Source organism: Lates calcarifer, linkage group LG1 (genome assembly GCF_001640805.2).
Source record: "Lates calcarifer isolate ASB-BC8 linkage group LG1, TLL_Latcal_v3, whole genome shotgun sequence".
Classification (NCBI taxonomy): Eukaryota; Metazoa; Chordata; class Actinopteri; family Centropomidae; genus Lates; species Lates calcarifer.
The window spans coordinates 22,371,890-22,394,835 of record NC_066833.1 but is presented as its reverse complement, the minus strand read 5'-3'; the positions used below and the strand labels follow the sequence as shown (position 1 = coordinate 22,394,835).

The 22,946-nt window shown below is 40.8% G+C and overlaps 1 protein-coding gene across 1 annotated transcript in view; it reads left to right on the top strand.

The window, feature by feature from the left end:
• The window catches only part of nalcn (sodium leak channel, non-selective), a 64,040-nt gene extending 41,942 nt beyond the window's left edge, over positions 1 to 22,098 (top strand). Inside the window, 30 exon segments of the mRNA XM_051072415.1 lie at positions 5,495 to 5,631; positions 7,872 to 8,013; positions 8,290 to 8,363; positions 9,545 to 9,646; positions 9,806 to 9,875; positions 9,994 to 10,085; positions 10,212 to 10,334; positions 10,828 to 10,884; positions 11,432 to 11,552; positions 11,635 to 11,766; positions 12,071 to 12,193; positions 12,195 to 12,239; positions 12,958 to 13,062; positions 13,639 to 13,745; positions 13,835 to 13,955; positions 14,093 to 14,191; positions 14,384 to 14,477; positions 16,034 to 16,140; positions 16,330 to 16,404; positions 16,514 to 16,633; positions 16,744 to 16,812; positions 16,911 to 17,059; positions 17,186 to 17,279; positions 17,769 to 17,901; positions 18,517 to 18,632; positions 19,434 to 19,591; positions 19,842 to 19,992; positions 20,091 to 20,240; positions 20,376 to 20,493; positions 20,745 to 22,098. Coding sequence (XP_050928372.1) covers positions 5,495 to 5,631; positions 7,872 to 8,013; positions 8,290 to 8,363; positions 9,545 to 9,646; positions 9,806 to 9,875; positions 9,994 to 10,085; positions 10,212 to 10,334; positions 10,828 to 10,884; positions 11,432 to 11,552; positions 11,635 to 11,766; positions 12,071 to 12,193; positions 12,195 to 12,239; positions 12,958 to 13,062; positions 13,639 to 13,745; positions 13,835 to 13,955; positions 14,093 to 14,191; positions 14,384 to 14,477; positions 16,034 to 16,140; positions 16,330 to 16,404; positions 16,514 to 16,633; positions 16,744 to 16,812; positions 16,911 to 17,059; positions 17,186 to 17,279; positions 17,769 to 17,901; positions 18,517 to 18,632; positions 19,434 to 19,591; positions 19,842 to 19,992; positions 20,091 to 20,240; positions 20,376 to 20,493; positions 20,745 to 20,887 — 3,327 coding nt within the window. The 3' untranslated portion in view covers positions 20,888 to 22,098.
• The last annotated feature ends 848 nt before the right edge of the window (positions 22,099 to 22,946 follow it).

Here is a 22,946-nt window from a genome sequence, read left to right as displayed (position 1 = left end):
AGGGCTCATCACCATATGTACATCCTTAAAGAAACACTGCGGGGAGTTCCACAGACCACAGGCAGAGGGTGTGATGTAGCACAGAGGTAATCAGTTTGCTGCCCCCAGTGTGTCAGGCTTGTCAAAAAAGTTGGCGTGGAGAGAAGCACGGCAAGTGACAGCGTGTGGTCGTCAGTTGAGTTGCGTCTATCTTCTTGTTCCACATTTGTCAGCTGAACAGAGTACGATCTGGCATAGACTGTGAGAGATCAAACCGGAGAAGAGGGAGGCGGGTGAGGGAGATGGAGTGAGTGATAGAGGTGGAGGACGAGATAAACACACGGGTAGGGGAGGGAAAGGACGGAGAACGGGAGGAGAAGGAAGAGGGATGTTTGCTCTGGGTTTAAATGAGGTTTAGGATGAGTGGTCACTGTTCCACAGCTGTGACAGGAACATACAGTGTCACCGTGGCAACAGGGACAAGGATAAGAGCTCTTCTCTCCAAACAACACCTGATTCTTCTCAATATTGATATGTGCATGTGTGTATATGGGGTGATGTGTTGGTGCATGTACATTCTGTCTGCTGTGTTCTCTGTGCTACAGCCTCCCTGTTTCGTCAGGCACTCAGCAGTGAATATACATTTTGTTAAGTAGAATTTAGTTTGATCGGATGCGTTATGGAGTGATTGTATTATGGCTTCCCACCAAGGATTTGATTATTTATGAATTAAACTAAAAGCCTGTCCTCCATTTATGTGATTTAATGGACCAAGGACTTTTGGGGATTTAGTGAAGGAGAAGAAAGGCGAGGAAGACAGAGAGAGCAGGGAAGAAAAGAGCATACCCCTTGGAGAATCCCAATACAATGTGTTCTTATCTTTTGAATGTCACCTTCAGTTTTCAATTGGAAGACACTCCAGGCACTGTGCCCCTGCCATGTTCTAAAACTAGCATGAACACACAGGCTTACACACACACACACACACACACACACACACACACAAAATTACACAGGCACATGCACACACAGAAACAACATCACCTGTGTATAAAATTATTTTGTTTTTCATTTTTGCATGTTTGCAGTCACAGATTACTTTTTCTCAGGTTACTGTATGATTTTAGTGTTGTCAGATTTTGTGTTCAAGTGAATTTTGCAGATATTTTTTATTTGGTAAATTTGTTCAATAAATTATTGATAGAGAGTATTGAAGACAGGCTAGAGTTGGATGCTATATAGCTTTGGATATTGAGATAATGTTATTAATAGTACTTGCAGTTGTTTTGGGTGTTGGAGGTAGCTATTTGAGGTTTATGGGCTGTGTGGCTTTACAGCAGCTCCACAGCATGGCTCATTACCCGGCTAATGAGAGGAGAGGGTGACCCTGCTAACTCGCTCTCAGTTCTTCCACCCCTGGGTATTACAGCTGGACTGGCCCGAGGCCAGGGGAACCCAACCAAGACTTAAAGGAATGTGGAGTGCAAATAGGTTAGCATGTATGACAGTGACCACGCATATTTTGAGATTTCTACAGTATGCCTTTTTATGTTTTTATATTGGTATAGATCATCAATATTATTTTTTAAGGAGCACAGATTCATAAAGACAGAGAAGTACACATGCAGTTTATACACGCTCCTTTTTGTCTTCTGCTGTACCAATGAGTAACTGCCATGCTGAATGGATGGATTACACAGAAAGTGAGGTTGAGTTGTATTAATACTATTCCATGATACACACATTCTCTGACATACACGGTTGTTGTCTGGCATTGCTGGTGAATGGCATACTCTGATGTTTGAATGGTAAAATGTAGATGACTGTACTTACATCCTCGCAGGCACTCTGTGAGTATGTGTGGGCAGCAGTTTTGTAGGCGGCTGTTCATCAGTTTGCCATTGTTCCACTGGCTACTCTTTCAGATATTTGTACTCTGTGTGTTTGCATGCTTCTGAGGCACTTTTCACAGGACTAATCAGAGAGTTTAGAGGGATTGCACAGTGGGAAAATGAGTATTCACATACCTCTCAGAGTCAATAGCAAGTGCAAGAGGTCTTTTGCTAAAACGCTTCAATGACCAGGATTCTTGAGAGAGATGAAACTGTTTGACTGTTATTTTTCATTATCAGTGCTTTCCAAGTTGCTAGCTCGTAGTTGGAGCTGATAGTATGAAGCTGTCATAACAGCTTGAGTAATCTGTATGTAATCATATATACTCTAAATATTATACAGAAGTACTAATACTGTGCATTATGCGGGGTTTTACTTCATTTCCCCAGCAAGAGAAGAGCTTTTTCAGTCTCCCAGCTGGTTTGCACCCCATACTGTATCAGACTCTTCACCCCCCCCCTGTCTGAACTATAGCCATGACTGAATGTGATCTGATGCTAATGGTCAAGCATTAGATTTTTTTTTCCCTCTCAGCCTTGGTCAGGAAAGCTGTGGAAATCCCGTCCGGAAAGCTCCCTAGCTCAGCCGAGCCTGAAATTGGCTTGAATAGAGGGGGAAGCAGTGGCAGGTCACCTGAAAGGGTCTCAAGGCAAAACACATTAGTCTCGGCTCCACTGTTACACTGCCATGCACTAAATCTCATCTGTAGCAAGCGAAGCAGTAGTTTTTATTCATCAACCACTGGCTGTGACACAAAGAGAAACAGAGACATTTTTTCTACACACACACACACACACACACACACACACACACACACACCACACACACACACACACACACACACACACACCTACAGACATACAGGTGGAACACATATACTAAACATGATTGTCACCCATACACATACACTTGGACATAAGGCTCATCCTTAGACACTTAAACTTGGAATAACTGTTTTTGGAGCTACAGAAAAGGTATAAACACAGCACTGACATATTGTTTATCACCATATAAAGTTAATACGGCAAACTTTTTAGCAAACACTTGTCTATTCACATGACTAGAAGATAGAGAGCAACACAAGCATTTGGATTTGTGTTTGTGTTCACGTGGTAAATAAAATCCAGGTGCAAAATCTAATAGACACCGTCCTCTTAGCTGTTACGGTCTCCGCTATAGTGAGTTAAATATTTGGTTCTTTAGCCATGTGATGCTCCAGCTATTCTGTAACTCTGTAATTTGCTGCCTGGCAGGTAGCATACAATGGGTTTCTAGAGCGTTCTCACTGAAAAAAAAAAGATGCTGATGAGTGTGCTTTAATTGATCCGACGTATTGACTGGACTGAAGGCCCAGTGTGGTTAGTGTCGTATACTTAATAGTGATCTATGGCAAGTTATTGGTGTACTGTTTCACCAGGTGATCCTCTTATGGAACAGCCATACGCTGTGTCAGTAATTAAGGAAACTATTTGTTTAGGTAGTACAACAGATACTTCTTCTTACATGGGCCCCCTGGACATTAATTGCTATGAAGGGTGATAGCACTTAACCAAACGAAAACTTTCGAAATGATCCATGGTACAGTGAACTCTGATTTGTTTTCCTAGGGCGAACTGAAATTAAATTCAGTGCATCTTTTGCTTATTCCACAGCCGGTGGGTCCCCAGATGCAGCATATAAATAAATAAACTGATAAATTGAGGTACATGAATAAGTGTTCCTCACTCACACTACACTAGTCTATGAGAAAAGATTGTAATAGCAATTCTTTTTGAATGTCAAAGTCTGTTCCTGTCCCCGCAACTCTTCTTTTTCCTCTTCTGGGAAAACAGAGAGGAAGAAGAAATGTGAGATCAGTGAGGGAATGAGACAATGAACAGAGTGTGAGGCTGAAACTAAGATTTTGATACTGGGGCTCTTGTATAAAGAGATGTGGATAGATGCTCACTTTGACGGAGAAGAACTAATTCTCTGAGAGGTGGAGTATGGGAGATGAACACAGAGAGCAAGAAAGGACAGTACAGAAACTTTTGCTGTAATGGGATACTGCTGCAGATAAGAGTGGAGAGCCTTGGCTATACAGTACATCTCGCTGAGTTGGCCCAATTGATTAGGACCTTTGGGAATAGTAGGGTCCATATTAATTCTGCACTGTATGTTTGTCCGTGTGTGTGTGTGCGTGTGCGCGTATGCTTGTTTGTGAATTTTTGCTTGTGTGTTTTTGCTTCACCATCCAAATGTACAGGTACTATTTGAGATGACTGCAGCACTTTCTACAAGTTTCACCCCAAGAACTGCAGCACAAAAAAGAAGCTCACAATTTTGCTCAATGCATTTTTGTTTTCTATTCCATACAGCTGCAGATACAGTATAAAAAGTAAAAACCCACTCTATTTTTAATCATCCCTTAAGTTTTGTGTCATTATTATTTTCCCATACATTTCCTTCAGTTCAACTTCTCTCTTTTACTTATTTTAGTCTCTGTTTCTGCCTCTTTCTATCCTATCTTTCTATCCTGGGAGTCAGAATATAGACAGAAAGCCTAGGCAAGCAAATGCTCTGCATAATTCCATCTTCACAGTATGCCACTCACCACTCACCCACTCAGGGCAAAAAAGAAACTCCCACACTTTAGTCTGCTCGAAAAAGAAAACGGATAGACAGATTTCCATTCCCTCCTTTGTCAGGTCTCTCCTTCCCCAGGCTGTTATCCCTCAAAAATGAGAGGCTGTTCTAGTCGTTTGGTCGCTCTCAGTCAGACAAGAGCAGACAGAAATACCAATACATTGCAAACAGAATGGAGGGACGTTTCCACTGTTGGACAGACCGCCAAACGACATGACTGACAGAGAAACATTCAACGGAGCCCCGGTCAATATGTTTCACAGCCGTTGTCTGCTCTGAATGATAAGCTGCCATTTGTGATTGCACCAAATGCAGCTCACTTCCAGGCCTAATCTGCAATGCATCAGGGGTTATCTCCAGGCACCCAGACAGAGAATACCTGCAAGGGAATTTCAATCAGCCTCCGCCATATGTAATTAAATGGAAATAATTGGTTTCTTTCCTTTGTCATCTTTTTTTTATTTCACCAGCCTGTGCCACAGTGCTTAGGCCTGCACACATGCACATTATTCTAACTGTCACTACCTTTTCGTTTCTCCATTAACCACTCCAAAGTAATCTTTCTTTTTTTCTTTTGTTGCTTTCTCCATTCTTTTCTAAAAGTAAGTGGGACCCCATCCTAAATGTGGTTGCCTGTACTGTATGTGGTGTGCGTGTGTTGTAAGTAAGTGTGTTGCTGCCATCATCAGGCAGTAACAGAAAGCTGCACTCCCAAAGCTGAGGTAAAACCCCTGAATTTCCTGTAGTTTCTCTGGCAATACCAGGCTTAGTCTCATGCTTTTTCTCCATAAATACCAAGGGTAACCTCATTCAGTTCTCAAAATCCCAAACTTTTCCCACAGCCCAAACTCAACTTAACACTTCCTTCTTTCCCTTTGTAACACATTTGAATCCCTCTCTTCTTCATTCTTATCATGTGGCTGACTTTGCCTTTTACTGTATCTTGTCTTGCTCTTCCATTCTGTGTATGAACTGGCTCTCTCCCTCCCTCTGGTAGCTCAAGCAAAGCGAAGCCAATGCTGACACCAAAGAGAAGCTCCCTCTTCGACTCAGGATCTTTGAAAAGTTCCCCAACAGACCTCAGATGGTGAAGATCTCCAAGCTCCCCTCTGATTTCACTGTGCCCAGGATCAGGTACACTGTCACAGACAGACTTGTGGTTTTTTATGATACATTTATACCTAAATGTGGTAAAAAAAATTTTGCTGCTGAGATTTAGATTTTAATATAACAGAGTGATTTATGCTAAAACAGTTTTATGAAAACAATGATGTTGTTTTTTCAAAAAGCAGGTGGTCTTGTCAAAAATGTGAAGTGATGCATCTTAACTTTTCAGCACCAGTTATTTTTTGGCCTATAGAGAAGAAGAAGTGGGTTATTAGAATGAGTAACAACATCCATAACGCCTAAACAGACCTACAGAGACTCAAACCCCATCACCAGAAAATCAAGTGAAAAAACATTGCATTATTGAGTAGTGATTTCCAGTAAGTTTATTGCCAGATTGCCGAATGCCACTTTCAATGTTGCCACTGTTTCCCACACATTTTCTATAGTGTTGACGTGATTTAAGGAAAGTTCAAAAGAAAAACCATTCAGACCTGTTCTTAGTAGACAGTAACAAATTATATTATGCAAGATGGCCTTTTATATATTATGTAGTGTATAGCAGACAACAGTTTTTAGCAGGAGAGCTGAACTGTGTCCAACACAGTGGACCTCATAATCAGTTTTGTCATTTAGTTGCTGATTAGTGCACAGCTGGGTCCTCTGCTCTCCCAGAATTTCCCCTCTGCAGCCCATCTGCCAGGCTGCAGCAGCAGCAAGCATTTCCACTGACATACAGTCATGTGAAAAAGAAAGTATACCCTCTTTGAATTCTATGGTTTTACATATCAGGGCGTAATGAAAAATCATCTGGTCCCTACCAGGTTCTAAAATTATTTTAATCTAACCTCAGGTTTAAAACAACACACAACAGATTCCCCTCGTGTCATTACTTATTTAACAAAAATGAAGCCAAAATTGAGCCATGTGTGAAAAATTAGGCATACCCCATGATTCAACAGTTTGTAGAACCGCCTTTAGCAGCAATAACCTGAAGTAATGGTCTGTATGACTTTATCAGTCAGTTAATCACCACTGGCCCACTCTTCTTTGCAACATCGTTTCAGTTCATTGAGGTTTGTGGACATTTGTTTTTGCACAACTCTCTCATTTCAATCTGGTTGAGGTCTGGATTTGTGCTTCGGATCATTGTCCTGTTCCATGACCCAATTTTAGCAAAGCTTTAGCTGTCAGACAGATTGCCTTACGTTTGACTAGAATGCTTTGATATACAAACTACTTCATGGTTGACTCAATGACTGCAACGTGCAAAGGTCCTGTGGCTGCAAAACAAGCCCAAATGGTCACCCCTCTGCCACCATACTTGATGGTTGGTATGAGGTGTTTGTGCTGATATGCTGTGTTCGGTTTTCACTAAACATGGCACCCTGCATTATGGCCAGACATCTCCACGTGGGTCTTGTCTGTCCAAAGGACATTGTTCCAGAGATCTTGTGGTTTGTTCCGATGCAACTTTGTGCTGCCATGTTCTTTTTAGAGAGAAGAGGCTTTGTCCTGGCAACCCTTCCAAACAAGTCAAACTTGTTCAGTCTTTTTCTAATTGTACTATCATGAACTTTACATTATCGTGCAACTGAGGCCGTGGAGTCTGAGATGCAGCTCTTGGTGTTTTTTTGCAGTTTCCCTGAACATCACATAGTCTGACCTTGGGGTGAATTTGCTGGGACGTCTATACTCCTGCGAAGCTTGCCAACTGTCTTGAATGCTTTCCACCTGTGAATAATCTTTCTCACTGTAGAGTGATGGACTTTGGATTGTTTGGAAATAGCCTTATAACACTTCCCACATTGATGGGCAGCAACAATCACTTCTCTAAAATCATTGCTGATGTCTTTCCTCCTTGGCATTGTGTTAACACACACCTGAATGCTCCAGACTTGCAACTGCCAAACTTCTGCTTTTATAGAGGTGGTCGCACTCATCGATGATCAATTAACTAAGGACATTTGATCAGCAGCACTTGGCTTCTACTTACTTTCTTAATTTCCATGGAAGCAGTAAGTTGTGTAGTACTTAATTGTTCACACACAGCTTCTACATTTTGGCCTAGTGTAACACGTCATGTGTTGTTGTTCATCTGAGGTTGTATTTACCTCAATTTAAGACCAGATGATTTTGTATTATGTCCTGATACATAAAACCATAGAATTGATATGCTGTACTGTATATTATGATTAGTCTCGTATCTTTAAGCTTATGGATTTCTTAACATTTATGTGTACTTGTTGTTTGGTTGTGTACACCAGGGAGAGTTTTATGAAACAGTTCATTGATCGGCAGCAGCAGGACACCAGCTGTTTGTTCCGGCGTCTTCCCTCCGCTTCATCCTCCTCCTGTGACCACTCCAAACGCTCAGCCATTGAAGACAACAAGTATATTGACCAAAAGGTACTTTGACACAGTCGTTCTTTTACTCACTTACGCTTGCACACACACACACACACACACACACACACACACACACACACACACAAAGTGGATATAAAGGTGATAACTCCAAATCCGTGGCTAGACACACAGTAGATAAACCAAAGCAATAAGAAAAAACAGAAGCAGTAAAAAGTAGTATTTCAAGTTTACTTTTGTGTGTATGGTATGTTTTTGGATGGCTCACTAAATTTAACAAATTCCCAGCTAATGAACTCTCTCTATGTGCTCTCTCAGCTTCGCAGGTCAATATTTAGTATCCGTGCTCGTAACCTCCTGGAAAAAGAAACTACTATCAATAAAATCCTGCGGTAAGATGCATCAACCCCCCCCCCCACCCTCCTACTAGGAGCGTTTTTGGTGATTTGCAGGTCAAAAGACACTGAGATTTAAACTGAGCCAGGTTTGCTTAAATGAAACTATTGTTTCAGCAGCTGTTTTGATTTGTAATGTGTGAAGAAGTCGTTGAAATGATGCCGAAACAACAGGTTTATGTAACCTAGATGTCTGAAAAACGTTCAGTTTTCATCCAAATCAAGCCCACTTTTAACACGTGTCAATCTCTTGACCTACATCTTTAACTTGCCCCCCATGTTTGTCTATCGGCTGTTTGTGTTCTTTTGTTTTTAATAGATCACACAGGATTTTGAAGTGACACCATCTTTAGAGACCACAGCTAGATGTGTTTAGTATGCCTCATCCACAGTCAAAAAATACATCCTTGGCTTTGTTTGGGTGAAACCAAAAATATGTATGTTAGATGTAGCTCTGCTGTAACAGCACTCTGGTATTGTTAATGCTTCTTTTTTTCTTTCACACACACACTTACACAAAGACACACACAGACCCACTTCAGACTCATTTACTCTCGCGATGAAGTAAATGGATAATTTGCTGTTCAGCATGGCAGAGCTGGCACTAAGTGTAGATTAGCTCGCCGGCACCGTGTCCAATCTGGCGCGCTCTCCCTCCCCCCCGCACCCACCTTATTCTGTCAGTCTGAAAGATAGACAGCATATCAGTAGTCATAACACGTTCTGTCTGGCCTGCCATCTTCCACACGAACACACTATTAGGCTCACAGTCGCACCAACATAGGCAAACATACACACGGTCCAGCATAAGCAGGCACTCATTCACGCTTACTGGCAATAAACAAGTAATCGCTCAGAGTCTCAGTAAATGATTAAAGTACACACACTGATGGCACCCACAGTGTCATTATCTCTGTTCTGGTACATGACTCTGCTGTTAGCCAGAGCACACACACATTGACAAATGGAATGATTGGAGCCTTTCAAAATGACTGCCTGGATCGCTGCTCATATGAGTTCAGACTGACGTAGGCAGAAGATGGCTTGTTAGACAGGCATATGGCCCAGATCCAGTGGTGCTTTAATTGCCCGCTGATGACCTTAACACACTGATATTTTTTTAGTCGTCGTTATTGATCGTGAGGAGAAAAACATATTTTTGTGTTTGTGTTTTCCAGGGCTTGTACCAGACAGCGTATGCTAAGTGGATCTTTTGAAGGCCAGCCAGCCAAAGAACGCTCCATACTCAGTGTTCAGCATCACATACGGCAAGAGCGCAGGTCTGTCAGCACACACACACACACACACACATGCAAGCACACATATAAAGAAATGTAAACAAGTGTAATTTTATATACCTGTGCTGCACTATGTGATACCTTTGGGCATTTTTACTCTATAGTCTGACTTTTTTTTTTCTTTTTTTTTTTAATCTGCAGATCACTGAGACATGGTTCCACAAGTCAGAGGATCAGCCGAGGGAAGTCACTGGAGACTCTCACCCAGGATGTGAGCATGCACACACATGCACACAGACACTGACAAATTCTATATGTTATACACACACAGACACACACACACACACACACACACACACACACACACACTATTTTGTCTCTTCTCTCAGCATTCCAGTACCGTACGCTACCGGAATGCCCAGAGAGAAGACAGTGAGATCAAGATGATCCAAGAAAAGAAAGAGCAAGCTGAGATGAAAAGGTATTCATACACAAAAAATATATATAGCAACAAAATTAACATCCAGCTGACCATGATTTGGAGTCACTTGTTATGTCACAAAATAACCGATGTTTGTCTCATATCTGTGTTTGTGTGGTTGTTCAGAAAAGTCCAGGAGGAGGAACTGAGAGAAAATCATCCTTACTTCGATAAGCCTCTCTTCATTGTGGGTCGGGAACACCGCTTCAGGAACTTTTGCAGGATGATCGTTCGAGCTCGCTTCAATGTGTGAGATCACTTTTACATTTATAATAATATACAGTGTGTGTGTGTGTGTGTATATATATATATATATATGTATATATATATATATATATATATATATATACTCTGTGGTCTTAAGTTGTTGTTTTAGGCCTCACTAGGCAGCATTTGTCACCACAGGTGGTCATGAAATAAACACAACTTCAGCATTAATCAGCTGTAACATGACAATGTAACAATGCTTATCCACCTGTCAGTAACTGTTTCTAAATCGCTTGTATTTCTTTTATAAGTTAAAATTACTCCTGTCAGTTTGTATATATTTTCATTCTCAGACGAAAATTTCCTTTGGGAAAATAGAACTCAATTGCAGCATATTGCGAAGTAAATGTCGTTGTTTGAGTTTGGCTCATAAGGTAGATTTATTTTATTTTGTCCAGCTTCAAAAAGATTATATGTGGTGTCTTTTTTGTCAAAATGCTGACAATTTATTTTATTTGTATGAATTCATATCTAGATCCAAAACTGACCCCATAACAGGAGCAGTGAAGAACACCAAATACCACCAACTGTAGTAAGTGTGATGAATTATTGATTCCTTCACTCTCTATTGATCTGTTCATTCTACAGCAGCGGAATACTTATTAATTCTGTATCTTATTACCTGCCTGTTGTGCTTCCCTAAAACTGTGCTAAGGAATGAAAATTCTGAAGTTAAGAGCTGTGAAATAGATTTCACCCATTACACAACCTGATAGTAATCAGCCAAGCACAGGCTCTGATTATTAAAGTGAGAGGCAGTCCTTTGTATCAGATAACGTTGGTTTTTATTTTTTTAATTTTTACTGACATTGTGCTGTAGAACAGATTGGGTTTCTCACACATACACATACAAAGATTTATTCACTCTCACTTTCTGATATCTCTCCTCACATACCACCCCCCACCCCCCCTTTTTTTCTGTCCCCTCATTTCGTTCTCTTGAATTATGTACACTTGCTTGTTTGCAAACCAAATAGCTTTCTTGACCTACTTATTCTGAACATGTGGAAATTCTAAAAAAAAACAAGAGCTCCTGTGTTTTTATGTAACAATATTTATGTGTGTGTGTGTCCTTGCAGTGATCTTCTGGGCCTGGTCACCTATTTGGACTGGGTGATGATTGTAGTAACCATCTGCTCCTGCATCTCCATGATGTTTGAATCACCCTTCACCAGGGTCATGCATGTCCCCACACTGCAGGTATTAAAACCAGACGGATGGATTGCTGCGAGCGGATGACATAAATGCACAGATGCTGTTAAAATCATTACGTCTGTTTCAGATCGGGGAGTATGTGTTTGTGATTTTTATGAGCATCGAGCTCAACCTGAAGATCATGGCAGACGGTCTGTTCTTCACCCCCACAGCTGTCATCAGAGACTTTGGAGGAGTCATGGACATCTTTATCTATCTTGTGAGAAATATCATCCAATCTAAAAGCTGCCTCATTTAAATATAGAGTGTTGAAATGAATTGATGCATTATACTGGAAAACCTTTTTGAGTTTAGACCAATCATATGTTGTTTGTCTTATTTAAATAGTAGCCAATGACCATATAACTTTATTCATTTTGGTGGTGTTCTCTATCATTATTTCACATTTTAACTCAATTTATTCAGTGGTAGAAGATTAAAATAACATTGGAAATATTACCACATTTCTCTCATGTTCTCGTCTCTTAACCGTTCGTCCCTGCCCTGCTGTGTGGCTACTGTAGGTGAGTCTGATCTTCCTGTGCTGGCTGCCTCCTGACGTCCCTCCTGACTCTGGGGCTCAGCTGCTGATGATGCTGCGCTGCCTGCGTCCGCTCAGGATCTTCAAGCTGGTACCCCAGATGAGGAAAGGTGGTGCGGGAGGTTCTCAAAGGATTTAAGGAGATTTTCCTGGTTAGTTTCCAGTGTACAATTATTTGTGTGCACTACAGCTTTAACTATTTCAGATATTTTTACATAAGATATTGAGGTAGTTTGAATTACTCTTCACATTTATATTTACTATTGATGAATTAAAAAATACATCTCATGTCAGTCTCCATTTAAGTGCGCCACAGGCGTAAACATAGCTCACTCTTTATCTTACTTCAGACCATTTAATCTGAAAAACACTAATGAGAAACCTAAGTGACTGTAAAATAAAGCATCACATGCATTTTCCTTGTCTGGCAGGTAGTTATTTGTTTACACTTCAGTGGAGTTTAAAAAGAAAATGTCTTTACCTTAAACTTGCTGTGATCAGACTTGAACGCAACACTCTTTGGAAAAAAGTTGGTAGTGAAGTTTTCGTGATTTATAGCACATGGCTTAAAACATGCAAAAATTAGACAGGGATTTCTACACAAAACATGCATCTTATTTGCTTTATTTCATTGTGGTTCCTGTTATTATTATATTCTTGTCCATCCATTTTTGGGCTTTACTTACCTTTTTTATTATTATATTATCAGAAACGTACAATCATTACTGATCCTCACTGGATCTGACTTGGATTTTCCAAGCTGAGGTCCTACGTCTACAGCTGTCTGACATCCTTAGCTTGCTCTTTAATCTCTCAGGCTCGGATTATGTTGAACTGTCTGCCTTAAACTCTTGATTGATTCTTCTGCAGGTTTCCATTCTGCTGCTCACACTAATGCTGGTGTTTGCAAGCTTTGGAGTTCAACTGTTTGCCGGAAAGCTTGCCAAGTGCAACGACCCCCGAATCCTTAAACGGGTATAGCAAGAAACTTAATCTCCTCACTAAACCACCACCTCCCACACCACACTCCCTGCAGAGATCCACAAGCTGAATAAGTCAAAGGGGTTTTCCCACTCAAATCAATAATCCAGTGCTTCTTTTTATCCTACTTTCTTAACAGCAGTCATTTTATTTCTTTCAGCTTGTGCTGTAGTAGATCTTTTTTTGTTCAGAAAAACCCTTTACATGTGTTTTTATCATATAATACTCGGAAGAAGTTGAGGAAGAGTTCTAGTTCATTATAACTTGGAAGTAATGATAACAAAAACATTGTACCCAAGTTAATTGGTGAGAGCTGGGAATGTGCTGCTGATTATTCTGCCTTATTATTATGCACAAAACCATTATACCTCTTTAATGCTTCAACATAAGGAATTCTTATTAAAACCACATATGTTGTGTATGTGTAACTGTAATGAACAGTTTGTTCATTGTTGTCATATATTAATTTAGCGCAACACAGTAAAACAACTTCACTAACAGCTTTCTTTTTCCTGTTTTACTTGCTCTTTGACTTCTGTGTGCTGCTGTGAACTGTGTGGCTGCTTGCAGGACGAATGTCATGGTATCTTCCGAATAAACGTCAGTGTTTCCAAAAACCTCAACCTGAAACTGAGGCCTGGGGAGAAGAAACCAGGTTTCTGGGTACCAAGAGTCTGGTATGACATGCTTGTTGTTTTATTACTGCTTGATTTAAGATTGTTTTTACACAGCCTTTGACTCATGGACCCATTGTATCCGTCTCCAGGGCCAACCCTCGTAATTTCAACTTTGACAATGTGGGAAATGCCATGTTGGCTCTATTTGAAGTGCTGTCACTCAAAGGCTGGGTGGAGGTCCGAGATGTCATTATTCACCGTGTTGGACCGGTACTGAGCCTGATCTTACCTTTCTAACACTTCCATCAAAGTTTTGTTTGTTTGTTTGTTTGTTTTTACAGTTGCATTTATTCTAAAAGAACTGTTAACTGTTACTCAGCCTACTTTATATGCCTCCGTGCTTGCAGATCCATGGCATCTACATCCATGTCTTTGTGTTTCTGGGATGTATGATTGGACTCACTCTGTTTGTAGGGGTTGTCATTGCAAACTTCAATGAGAACAAGGTAAGAGCAACACATATAGATACAGCTTCCTACCTCTGTAAGATGATTATTTTTGGTGGCGTTTTTACTTTATTTGGTATCAGAGAGTCGAGAAACAGGAAAAAATAAATTCAAACTGGTGTTGCTGCGGACCACCAGCCTGGCGAATATGTCACCCCTCAGATTTTAACGTGCTTTGTCTCCCACCACCAGGGTACCGCTCTACTGACAGTGGACCAGAGAAGATGGGAGGATCTGAAGAGTCGACTGAAAATAGCTCAACCTCTCCACCTGCCCCCTCGCCCAGGTACGAACGCACATATTGAAACGCACATACAACAAATTCTCAGGAAACTGTTCTGTAATACTATACAGACACACAGTATTCAAGCTCAACATCATGAAAGTCATATCTCCCCAGTCTCCTGATTGATCGTGTGCGTGTGTGTGTGCCTGTGCATTGTTAAGCACCACCTGCATGATTAATCCATATTTAATAGTCCTTGTTTTTCATTGAGGATTGATCCCTCAAGGGATTCATCGTGACACCCAAACAATGACTTCAAGCACTACTGAAAAAAATGAATAGGAAAACAGATAATGCGAGTGGCTCAGACACTGAATCAAGCCTGTCACTGCCTTACGCAGGAAATTTATTTCTTCTGAATTAATCAAGTTTCCACACCTCTGTTGACATAAACTACTTTTTCTACTAACTGGATAAATGCTATAGCACTGTCTACTTAGGTTTTGCACGCAGTGAGTCTAATGCTATTGATTACAGTTCAACATTGGGAACATTGTACATTTACACTTTGCTCTTCCATCTATGATCAGAGTCGTGAGAATGGTTTGAGGCTGTGTGGGAAATCGCCTGTTGGTAGAGTTGAGGCTGAGAACTAACAGAAAATCAATGGCTTCAGTTTTAGTCAGCAGTGCCGCTGCCACCAGCAGTATCAACCTTACTTTGATCCACATCCAAAAGCCCTCAGTGCTGGCGCCACTCACTCACTGCTGGCAGATCATTACAGCACCGAGCCAGCCTTTACTCACTGGTCCTACTCAAAGCACTTGCAAAAAGGGTCTCAGTGGTCAGCAGTCATATGTAATCAATCAGAGTGCCTGACACTGTGTGTGCTGCTGTTAAATATCTGTTTTACAATCACTGAATATTAGACCCTCTGCTTTGAGGGGGACACTAGGGACAGTTCTAACAAGGACGTTGTACCCAGTATCTCTTTTAACAAGGGATATGTTGTGACATGGATAAAATATTACAGCTAATTTAAAGCTGGAATGCTGACAGATGAGACAACCTTAAACTTTAAATGCAAGTGCATGTTAATAGAGCCAACTTATTTTTGAATCCAAGGGTGCAGTTAACAATCTTCTTACTGGAACAGAAATGGAAAATGTTAGGGCTGACCTCACTTATGGTGAATCACAGCAGCTACACTCATGCCTTTTTAAAGCAGGAGCTAGTTTTCTTATGTACCTTAGAGAACAACCTGTCTTTCTTTCTCTGCATTATTAGCGTTTGTTCTTAACGTCATCTTGACACACATGCATCTGCATTAATAAATGTGTGAGAAGTCTGCCACACTATTGCACTGATAGTAACACCGAAATAGCCCATGAGTGCCATCTGCAGGACACTGAGGTATACTACCACAGATTCAAGGATCAGCTGGCATTCAAAGACTACTGCCACAGCCTGGTCAGACGTTCAAATCTTGTCACTGACTTGATGGAAATCTTAGGTTCCACCCTGTTTGAGAACATTCAAACAACCACCATGAGCTTTTTTTTTTTAATAGCTCCACAGGTTTCAGTAAATCTCTTTATTTCTCACCTAACTTACAGAGAATGGTGGTTTCCGGGCCAAGATGTATGACATTACTCAACATCCTTTCTTCAAACGGGGTATTGCTGTGCTGGTGTTAGCACAGTCTGTGCTTTTATCAGTCAAGGTAAAGCCTTGTTTCACTTTTGAATGCATCATTTCATATCACTTGCTATATTCATGATTCTTGTTTGACTATTTATTTTATCTACTATGACCACATTTTTATGTAAAATGTAGACTAAGTGGTTTGTAATGGAATGTGCTATGCAGAAAAAAAGCGACATATTTACAAGTGTGTGACTCTCTTCTCTAGTGGGATGTCGATGATCAAGTAACATTTCCCCTTGCCACCATGTCAGTAGTCTTCACCTTCATATTTGTACTGGAGGTGAGCCTTTCAACCTCTCTACTCTTCCATCACTTTTAAGGTTTTAATTTGATTGCTTCCTCTGGGTATAGAGGTCTGTCTGATGTTCAGTGTTGATGTTGTTACCCAGGTGACCATGAAGCTGATAGCCATGTCTCCAGCGGGTTACTGGCAGAGCAGACGAAATCGCTATGACCTGCTGGTCACATCACTGGGTGTCATCTGGATAGTTCTGCACTTTTCCTTGCTGGTTAGAAAAAATTTGCTGTTTCATTAAGGGAACAGTTTGGGAATTCTGATGAAGTTCATGTTAATAAAATTACAGAATTCTATACAAATACCTGTCGTTTTTCCCTCTAGAATGCATATACCTACATGATGGGCACATGTGTGATTGTCTTCAGATTTTTCACAATATGTGGGAAGCATGTGAGTGTTTATTTTCTCAAAATTCTAATCTTTCTATTAGTCTATTGTAGTTATGGAATATGCCTCTGAATGTGTTTTTGTGTTTTTCATTTATTAAGGTGACACTGAAGATGCTGCTGTTGACTGTGGTAGTCAGCATGTACAAGAGCTTCTTCATCATTGTGGGCATGTTTCTCCTTCTCCTCTGCTATGCATTTGCTGGAGTCGTCCTCTTTGGAACTGTCAAATATGGAGAGAACATCAACCGGTAAGCACATTGCATTTCCCTCATAATGCTGTTTGTTTTTGCTTATGAGGTCTGCAGGTTGCATGCAGTAGATCCAGTAAAACACATCTCTATAGAGTTATCTGAATCTGGTCTCTCTCATTGCAGGCACGCCAACTTCTCCACAGCAGGCAAGGCTATCACCGTTCTCTTCCGAATTGTCACAGGGGAAGATTGGAATAAAATAATGCATGACTGCATGGTAAGATGGGCTGAAGGTCCACCAAACATTCTCATAGACAAAGAAACAGACTAGATCTATTGCCAATCTTCTTCCGAAATACTGTATATTATTTACTTTATATTTTGTGTTGAAAGGGTTGCTTCACCTCAATTTTCTGCTGTCCTCGATTACAATGGAGGTGAATGGATTTTTGTTTGTGGTTCTCACAGAATTAAATTAACAGTTGATGTGGCTGCTCCCAGTTATTCAAGCAGCTGTGGATACTGCACAGACCTTCCTGTCAGCAGTTTTCACTGAAACTACTTTCTAAAAAAGAAATTGCCTAATGATATGATCATTGTTGATATGGCTGTCTGCATGGCTAAATATCACTATGTAATAAAAAAAATATCCACTTTTTTGTAATTTGGGTGATTGACCCTTTGCTGTGACATTTCAGGGGGAAAAAAAATGATATATTTCAATGCCCCATTCCTTTGTGTGTATTTTGGTTATTTCTGTTTCCAGGTGCAGCCACCGTTCTGCACCCCAGATAAACATCGGTACTGGGAGACTGACTGTGGCAACTACGCTGGAGCACTTATATACTTTTGCTCTTTCTATGTCATTATAGCCTACATCATGCTCAACCTACTTGTAGGTAGGTGTATGTTTGTGCTCGTATTAGTCACATTGTAAGGAGAAAAATCTGTTCACATTGACTCACCTCTAATTTGGGGACAAAACTTTTTGATTGAGTTTAGGGGATGGTTCAGGGGAATGACTGAATGTCAACGTGACCAAAACAACACAACTACATTCTCATGGTCTAATGAACTCTATCAGTACCTTTCACTATTGTATGAGTTATAATCTGGAAAGACAGGTTATGAGCGATTAACCACAGACATACTATGATATGAGACCTTATCTTTTGTAAGAAACACCTACCAAAGTACCTTAAAAAATTACACACAGATGTCAAAGGAATTGTCTTTCTTGCTTAAACCTGTGTAATAAGATTCATTATTGTAACATCCCGGCTTTCAGTCAGTCCATTATCATGATGATAAGATGATTCATTCAGTCTCCTGAGGCCTGAGCTGTTAACTCATGGGATCATAACATGAATAGATGTTTACAGTTCTAAAGGGCAACAGAACAACTTACATTCATTGTTATATGATTGTTTCATCTCACAATAACAACTACACAGATTTTGCTATTGTGGAATATTTGCATCTTAGAGTATCAATATCACGCTCTATCACTGCAGCCATCATTGTGGAGAACTTCTCTCTGTTCTACTCCACTGAGGAGGACCAGCTGCTGAGCTATAATGACCTGAGGCACTTCCAAATCATCTGGAACATGGTGGATGACAAACGGGAGGTGAGAAATTAGCAGTAGGAAAAAGGATGAGGACACAGCAGAGAGGAGAGGATGAAGATCATATGGCTATGAGCAAAGGATAATATGGAGAAGATAAAAGCTGCACAAAAGCTAATGAGAAGGGCTGAGGGGAATGGACTTGGGCGTTGAGTAATAGGAGGAAAAGTAATGAGAACAGTAGGTGGTGGATTAAAAATGAAGACCCCTCCTGGTTATCCATGACCGCATTCAAATATAGGCTTTTTCAAATCTTTGTGCAAGTATGTGCAATTATAACATACAGAACAATTATATAAGCAGGAGTCAATACATTCATAGAAGTGCATACTGTATTAGGTCCCCAGTCCCAACTATATTCACCTCTGCCAGTCATTATGCCCCCTTACCTCTCCAAAACCAAAAAAACAAAGGGTTTAAACTCTCAAGCTCAATTGTACTCTCAAGAAATCCTGCTGACCACAGGTTATAAAATGTCACCTTTATATGGTGAAAATGATAGTAGGGTAGGAGACACTGCTGGATTCCGCTTGGAAATAATGAGACATGAATCAGTGCAGAAAAAGCTTTTTCCCTTATATTTGGAATATTTGGCTCATAAGCTGCAGAGTAATAGGGTTCAGTTCCAGGTTTGGGTTCAAACTGCTTAAAATGAATTGATAATCTGACACCAAAACTCCCAACAATTTAGTTGCTTCAATAACACAAAACAGCTGATAGTAATGCTCATCAAAACTGAGCTGTATCTGATCATTGACTTGAGTCAGTCTGCCACCCCTGTGACTTCTGTGACTGTTTCCCCAGGGTGTGATTCCGACATCCAGGGTGAAGTTCCTGCTCCGGCTGCTCAGAGGCAGGCTGGAGGTGGACCTGGACAAAGACAAGTTGCTGTTTAAACACATGTGCTATGAGATGGAGCGGCTTCACAGCGGAGGAGATGTAACCTTCCATGATGTGCTCAGGTGATTGTGGAACAGTACATATAGCACATGCACATGCTCTTATACAGTAGGTCTTGTGGTTTGGTGCTGCTCTACAGACCTGCCTTGAACAGTTTTATTGAGTGTAGTGTATTTTTCTTTTCTTGAAAGCCCTGATCATTTTAAATTCCACTGATGTATTTTCTTATTTGACTGAATATGTATCTCTCTTGGCTGTATGTCTTTGTGTGCGGGGCTTTCTGTTTTTATGTGTGTGTGTGTAATTATACAGCATGCTGTCATATCGCTCAGTGGACATTAGAAAGTCCCTCCAGCTGGAGGAGCTGTTGGCCAGGGAACAGTTGGAGTACACAATTGAAGAAGAGGTTGCCAAGCAGACCATACGCATGTGGCTCAAGAAATGCCTCAAGCGCATCAGGGCGGTTAGTCTCTCAACGGAAAACACACAAACGCACTTTGCTTTCCCCATATTATTCTACACAAACACTCACTGACCACTTATGTCTGGGCACATTTACAGAAGCAGCAGCAGTCATGCAGCATCATCCACAGCTTGAGAGAGAGCCAGCAGCAGGAGCTGAGCCGCTTCCTCAACCCCCCTAGCATAGAGACCACCGTGCCAAGTGAAGACCACAACACTAACAACCCCGACAACCCCTCACAGCCTGAGGTAAAGCCCCACATACATATCACGACAGCGTACACACTCACACGTGCTCACAGCTTGATATATAGCAAGCACATCATATAAACTGCAGGTGTGCGTTTACAGTTGTGAAACAAAGGATGTCTCCTCTTTGTTTAGATGAGTGGTCTCCAGCAGTTACTGAGCCCCACGTTGTCAGACAGAGGAGGCTACAGGCAGGACTCTTCAGACCTGGGGAGACCACAGAGGAAGCTGGGACAGTGGCGACTTCCTGCAGGTGTGTACAATTATGTATACTGTCACAAGTTGTACAGTTTTGTGGAGGACAAAGTCAGCTGGAGCAAAGCTTTCCTCAAGTATGTCTCTGCCATGGAAAACCCTTATTAACCCTTAACTTGAGGGTGCAGGCCTGTTGATGTAGAATTGGAAAAAATGAGGACATGAATATTGAGGTCTTCTGTGTGTGTGTGTGTGTGTGTGTGTGTGTGTGTGTGTGTGTGTGTGCGCGCGCGCACGTGTGTGTGTCAGGTCGCACAAGTGTCAAGTCAATAGTGTGTAAGATGAACCCCGTCAACGATGAGGCTTCATCAGGGTCAGAGGTGAAGAAGTGGTGGACCCGTCAGCTGACTGTGGAGAGCGACGAGAGCGGCGACGACCTCATCGACATTTAAAGATGAGTTGCAGCACATCCTGCAGTTTTTTTATAGAAGAGCTGGAAGTCTTGCTGACTGACTCAAGTTGTTTCATTTCCCCTTCTCTCCCCGATCAGTGAAAACAAAGCCTTTTCTAATCTTTTTTTTTTTTTTATATATATATGTATATCCAGGTTCAGGACTGTTGAGAAAGTTCAAACTGTGTGCGCAGAATATCTGAGACATTTGTTGCAGCAGCCATTTTGTGACTATTTTATACCTCTGGGACAGGTATTACTTTTCCCTATGTGATTTTCACTCATTATGATTGCTAAGGTTTTCTATGCAGGCACATATGGCGTTAAAGCAGACTATGATGGGGAAGGACATGTTGGATTTATGAAACTAACTCAAGAAGCTGCTGCTGTTTGTGTTTTCTACTCTTCTGCTGCTTCACATCAACGTTTGAACCCTGTAATTGTGCTGATGCAGCTACAAGAATTTGTGATGTCCTTTCATGTTAATGCGCCGTCTCTGTTCTTCTGTAAGTCTCTTTAGTCCATGTTTCTGATAATGTCTCCTCTGATCTTCAGTATTTTTTTTTTAAACCATATAAATATCAGTTTTCTTACAGTCACTTTATACTTAAACCAGGACACTTGTTCTTGTTGGTAGAGCAAGCAAATTAAATTAACTTTTAGATCTATGACTGTGAATGTAATTAAAAGTTAAATCTATCTTATGTATTTGTGTGGAGTAAAAACATGAAATATTTTGTAAATTATTATAAATTCTAAGCTTTATCAAGTATTCAATTATTCTAATAAAGGCCTACATTGCTTAGGCATTTATGAGCAAAAGAATTATTAGATTTCATGTCTTTCCTTATTAGGAATGATAAGATAGCTGTCCAGGGAACACCATGTAGCTCCAGATTTTGTGATTTCACCTCCTTTATGGGCTGAGAACCTCTGATTTAGCATGAATCTTTTAAAAACCCAATAGACAACTTGAAAAATGAACTGTGGTGTTTTTTTTTTTTTTTCCCCAAAAGTGGAGGAGATGAATGGTTTTCACAGGACAGAGTTGCATACATGTGGCAAACTAATTCCTAATAACTACTTTTTTATGTCGGACAGTTTGGAGTTTGTATGACCCATATAGGAACCATAATGATCACAAACATTTGCAGCAACTATTTTGCTATTGAAATTTCAGCTCCACAAACAAATAAAAATCTCTGACCCTTTTCAGCTCCCCTTTTCTTTTACATGCTGATTATAGTCCACTCTACACAATATGCTGCCTATATTACTTGAGTCTTTGCTGACTTGTTTTGCTCAATTCCGTTTACAGGGAATTTAATTACCCCTGTATGAGTGAAAGAAAACATTGGATTGGGGTGATTGAGTGGACAGATGCTGTTTAATGATTCTCCTCGTTCACATCTGCTCATATCAAATGCAGTGTAATCCCCCACCCCTTCTCTGGATAACACTGCCCTCTTCTGGATACATGCTGAGCTGGTCCTGATTAGTGGCTCACACTTTTTCTAACTGTGTGCTCCAAACTTTGTTCTTTTTTTTTTTTTTTTTTTTTGCTATGTACAATGTGCAACTGGGCAGAGAAGTATCTTAATTGTAGTAACTCCGGAGCCTGTGGTGTGCGGCTGTCTTATAGGAATGCTTTATGTTCTGCGTTTTTTTTTTTTTTTCTTTCCTCCTCATTAACATACTCTCTTATTGAGTCATTGCTTACCCTGGTGCCCAGCACTTTCTCCATTTCACAGCGATGACCGATGATGACAGTCCTGTCATCTGCTATGAGCGGCTTGCTGCGGATCTAGGTGAGCTCAGTTTCCAACCAGCCATCCACATCAGCGTGAGTCGCCCATCCACAGAATGAAATGTATCTGAACCGGAGAGACATGCACTGTGAGTACAGCGCGCACACACCAATGCACGCACACAAACACATAGGTGTGCATATTAGCGCCTCATTTCATCCCTTGTGTTCCTTGATGATGTATTTCTTTGTAGTTAATTCATCAGACAGTTGCTCTGGATTAGATTTGAGCTATTTGACTAATGCGCTCACA